This window comes from Coffea arabica, chromosome 8c (assembly GCF_036785885.1).
Source record: "Coffea arabica cultivar ET-39 chromosome 8c, Coffea Arabica ET-39 HiFi, whole genome shotgun sequence".
NCBI lineage: Eukaryota > Viridiplantae > Streptophyta > Magnoliopsida > Gentianales > Rubiaceae > Coffea > Coffea arabica.
In genome coordinates, this window is record NC_092325.1 from 36,676,831 (window position 1) to 36,682,107 (window position 5,277).

The window sequence follows — 5,277 nt, forward strand, 5'->3', positions numbered from 1 at the left end:
GAAAAATTGGCTGTAAATGAGTTGAAAGGTCGACGCGTGAAAGGTGGGAATGTTGAGGCTGAAGTGTGTTATGCCTGGAGCCGTAATTGTGTAATTGTTAGATAGTGGAAGAATTGGGAAAGAAGATTGAGAGAGAGAGATCAGGTGAGAGAGATTTGAAGAGAGAGAAAGTAGGGAGGGAAAAGCAACTAATTTTGTTATTCATCCGCTATCAGGACAAGTGGGCCCCATGCATATTTGTACAAGAATTGAATCCAACCGCCTCAACTACCGTTTGAATGTACAATAAATGGAACGACATCGTTCTGCCCAATTTCCCTAATTTGCAGACCCAATTTGCTGATCCAATTACCCGAAGCCTAACAATTCCGCCCTCATAACCTCAGACTTGTCCTCAAGTCTGAAGCTCGGGAAATTGGTTCTCAATGAAAGTCTTATCCTCCCAAGAAGTTTCATCGTACCCCAAGTGATTCCATTTGATTAAGAACTGGATGACAGGCCTTTCCCCACGCATAATGACCCTTCGCTTTAAAATCGTCTCTGGTTTTAGTGGACATTGATCACACTCGTCTAGCTCAGGCAGCTTAAGAGAGCTGCATTGTAGAGATCCAAGCTTCTTTTTCAATAGGGAAACATGAAACACATGGTGAATTTTTGCATCTGCTGGTAGTTTGAGCCTATATGCCACTGCTCCCACCTTCTCCTCCACCTGGAATGGACCATAATATTTCTCTGCCAATTTGAGGCATTTTCTCACTGCTACAGTCTACTGCCTATAAGGTTGCAGCTTCAAGAACACCCAATCTCCTTCAGAAAAACTCCTTTCAGTCCTGTGCTGATCCGCATAATGTTTCATCCTTTGTTGAGTCTTTGCCAGATGTTCCTTTATGCAACCAGAAATTCGACTTCTCTCCTGAGCCATATCCGTCACTATAGGCACTACTGAATCCAATTAAGGCCCTAGTGGTAGTGGTGTAGGCTTGTATCCAAAAAGTGCTTCAAAAGGTGACATGTTCAAGCTGGAGTGATAAGTTGAGTTATACCACCATTCAGCTAATGAGAGCCACTTACTCCACTGTGAAGGAAATTCACCAGTCATGCATCTCAAATAGCTTTTTACACATTGGTTCAACCTTTCACTCTGACCGTCAGTCTGGGGATGGTAGGATGAAGAGTAGTGTAGCTCAACTCCCACTAACTTGAACATTTCCTTCCAGAACACACTGGTGAACACCCTATCTCTATCAGTTATAATAGACTCTGGTAATCCATGCATTCTGTAGATATGATCTAGGAAGTTCTGAGCAACCATCTTAGCTGTAAAAGGATGAGTAAGCCTGATGAAATGTCCAAATTTAGTGAACCTGTCAATCACCACCAGAATAGTGTCATACCCCTGAGACTTAGGTAGTTTCTCAATGAAGTCCATAGTGATGTGAATCCACACTTGCTTAGGCACAGGAATTGGCTGCAACAATCCAGGATAAGGGACATGCTCAGCTTTGTTCTTCTGACAAATGTCACAGCTCTGTACATAGGCTATTACATCCTGTTTCATCCCAGGCCAATAAAATAGATATTTGAGCTTCTGCCAGCAGTTCTTCTGGCCTGAATGCCCCCCTATAGCTGAGTCGTGTAAGGTTTGAATTAACTGGCCTCTGATGTTGTTGGCACTTCCCACATAAATCTTCCCTTGGTACCTCAGGATTCCATCCTGTAAGCTATAATCAGCATGGGAACTGGGGTCTAAAACTAGCTGGCTTAAGATATCCTGGCATTGGGAATCACCCTCATAGCTCCTCTGCAACTCTTCCATCCAGCCAAGCTTAACAGAGGTGATAGCTAAGTAGGACCCCAACTCTTGCTGGTGTGCAGGGTCATGCCTCCTGGATAAGGCATCTGCTACCTGATTGTCAGACCTTTTCTTGTATTCGATTTTATAATCCAACTCCAAAAGTTTAGTCATCCATTTATGTTGGATAGCAGTGTTCAGCTTCTAATCCAGGAGGTACTTCAGTGACTGGTGATCTGTCCTTATAATGAAGTGATTTCCTACTAAATAATGCCTCCATTTTGTGACAGCCATTACTAATGCCAAGACCTCCTTCTCATAAACTGAAAGCCCCAGGTTCTTAACTAAAAGTGCCTTGCTCAAGAAGGCAATGGGATGGCCTTCTTGCATTAAGACAGCCTCAATTCCCCCTCCACTCGCATCTGTCTCTACCATAAAAGGCTTTTTAAAATCTGGTAACTGAAGAACTGGTGCTGAGCACATTAACTTTTTCAAGTGTTCAAAGGAATCCTGAGCTTGGCCGTTCCATCTAAAATTGTCTTTCTTCAACAACTCAATGAGTGGCTTACACACAAGACCATAATGTTTGACAAACCTCCTATAGTAACCTGTAAGTCCAAGAAAACCCCTCAACTCCTTAACTGACTGAGGCACAGGCCATTGAAGGATGCTACTGACTTTGGAATAATCCATGCTGACACCCTTATCTATGATGGTCTGGCCTAGGTAGTCAACCCTTGTCTGAGCAAAGGCACACTTAGATTTCTTTACAAAGAGCTGGCGTTTCCTCAGAACCTCAAACACAGTTCTCAAATGCTGAACATGAGCATCCATGGTTGGACTGTACACTAGAATGTCATTAAAAAAAAAAACCAATGCAAACCTCCTTAGATAAGGTTGAAACACCTGATTCATCAGTGACTGGAAGGTTGCTGGTGCATTAGTGAGTCCAAAAGGCATGACCAGGAACTCAAAATGTCCACAGTGAGTCTGGAAAGCTGTCTTGAAGGTGTCTTGTTGCTTAACTCTGATCTGGTGGTACCCTGCTGTGAGGTCCAATTTTGTTTTATAGACAGAACCAACTAACTCATCCAACAATTCATCCACATTAGGTATTGGAAACCTGTCCTTGATAGTCATTTCATTCAATTTTCTATAGTCTACACAAAAACACCAAGTTCCCTCTTTCTTTTTGACTAATAATAAAGGAGAGGCAAATGGACTGTTGCTGGTCTTGACTATGCCTTTTTGAAGCATCTCTACCACCTGCTTCTCTATTTCCTCCTTGTGACAGTGAGAATACTTGTAGGGTTTTAATTTGAAGGGCAGTGCATCGGTGAATTTCATGATCAACACTTCTACTAGGGGGTAAGGAACTGGGAGTTTGAAACACATCCTCATAGTCTTGAAGCAACTCCAAGACTTCCTGTGGTATGGTCTCTGCCCTTTCTTCTTTCTTACTCTTACAGCTCAGTGCCATGCACATTTGCCTCTTGTACTCAATGAATGTCCTCAGATCCTTCCCTCTAATTAAATGAATTTCATTTCCTTCATTGTGCAGGGATATCCTGAGTTGTTGAAAGTCAAATGTGATAGGGCTGTAGTGTGTCATCCAATCTACCCCCAGTATAATATCCCATCCTCCTAATTTCATCACCTTTAAGTCAAATCTGAAATTGTGCTGGTTGATTCTCCATTGCACATTAGGACAGATAGCATTGCTGGTCACTGTAGTGCCATTTCCCATAATAACAGAGAATGGTTGTTTAACCCATTTGTACTCAAAATCCATCCCAATTACCATCTCACTGTTAATATACCTATCCGAGCTCCCAGTGTCTACTAATATAGAGACCTTCTCCCCATCCAGGATCCCTGTCAGTGTAATGGTTTTCCTCCTCAGAGACTCAGACAATGCATGTAAGGACAGTTCCATGGGTTGTCCTGGATTGCCTGTCTGTTCATCCTGCTCACCTATTGCATCTTCAAAACCAGCATCCTCTTCATCCTCGAGTACCATACAATTCACATGTCCTAGCTTGCACTGGTGGCCTATGCTGTATTTCTTACCACATTTGAAGCAGAGTCCTTTACTTCTCCTGAATTGTAGTTCTTGTGCTGAGATTTTTTTCAGCTCCTTAGTGTTCTCTTGCACTCTATTACTGAACCTAGAAATCTTAAGAGTATTATTGACAGGAACCTTATAGGTGTTACTGCCTCTAACTGTGGTGTTTCCCTTTGAAATTCCAAACCTATTCTCCCCAGCCTGTTTGGAGCTTCTATGCTGCACTTTGAGCGAGTACTCTTGCCATTGAGATAGCTCAAATGCCTCAGTCAATGTAGTAGGCTTCAGCATCCTAATCATTGGTTGAATCTCTTCTTTCAAGCCACTAATGAAACTAGAAATGAAGTAGTTCTCATCCAAATTCCTATTCTTAATCAACATCAATGGTTTTAACTCCTCAAATTTTTCTTGATATTCTCCTACACTGCTTTCTTGTTGCAATTTGTTAAATTCTTCTACCACATCCTGACAAATATTGTCTGAAAATCTCTTGCATAGCAGATCTCCAAATTCTGCCCAACTCAATCCAGGTATTTCAAGTTTTACCCCTTGGAACCACTTATCAGCCTTCCCGTCTAAATACATTTCTATAATTCCGACCTTCTGATGATCCAGAATTTGATAGTTCAAAAAATATTTATCACATTTGCGCAACCACTCCCGAGGATTTTCCCCAGTAAACAACTGCAAGTCTATCTTAGGTGGATTAGGAAGCTGAATCTTACCCCACTCTCTTCTACAAGTATTCTGTTGGTCTCCTTCAGGCTATAATCTATGATGAGCTAGAGGTGTAGGAAGAAGTGGCGTCTGGTCCACCGTCATCCTTTCCTCTCTATCCGTGATCTTGTCCTTCGCAGAAGTCATCTTTGACAGAATGGCGTTGAACTTCTGATCCAAGGAATTGTTGAGGTTCTACTCCATTCCTGTCAACAGATTCACCATTCGCTTGTTGTTTTCTTCCAATTCCAGCTTCAGATTGTCCTTAAGCTGTTGTTGCTCTGATCGCTAGGAGAGCAGAGATTCCATCAGTTCTTGGAGCTTGACTTCTTGTCTTTTTACTTGCTCTTCCAATGATCTGAATCACATACCTTCCGCCATGGAATTTGTTCGTACTCCAAGGATCACTGCTCTGATTACCAATTGTTATGCCTGGAGCCGTAATTGTGTAATTGTTAGATAGTGAAAGAATTGGGAAAGAAGATTGAGAGAGAGAGAGATCAGGCGAGAGAGATTTGAAGAGAGAGAAAGTGGGGAGGGAAAAGCAACTAATTCTGTTATTCATCCGCTATCAGGACAAGTGGGCCCCACGCATATTTGTACAAGAATATAATCCAACCGCCTTAACTACCATTTGAATGTACAATAAATGGAACAACATCATTTTGCCCAATTTCCCTAATTTGCAGACCCAATTTGCTGA

The 5,277-nt window shown here is 42.1% G+C and overlaps 1 protein-coding gene across 1 annotated transcript; it reads right to left on the reverse strand.

Annotated features, from left to right (window-relative positions):
• Positions 1–394: 394 nt before the first annotated feature.
• Positions 395–922, reverse strand: LOC140013546 (uncharacterized). Its single transcript, XM_072062857.1, has 2 exons — positions 800–922; positions 395–709 (listed from the first exon to the last, which is right to left on the reverse strand). Exons 1-2 carry the CDS (start codon positions 920–922, stop codon positions 395–397), a joined length of 438 nt encoding a protein of 145 aa, XP_071918958.1.
• Between the last annotated feature and the right edge of the window lie 4,355 nt (positions 923–5,277).

What these genes read in the sequence shown, in the direction of transcription:
- LOC140013546 (XM_072062857.1), bottom strand. Translation starts at nt 922, where the DNA reads ATGGCTCAGGAGAGAAGTCGAATTTCTGGTTGCATAAAGGAACATCTG. An exon ending in GTTTTTCTGAAGGAGATTGG is followed by an intron (nt 710 to 799) that starts GTGTTCTTGAAG and finishes GGTCCATTCCAG; the next exon opens with GTGGAGGAGAAGGTGGGAGC.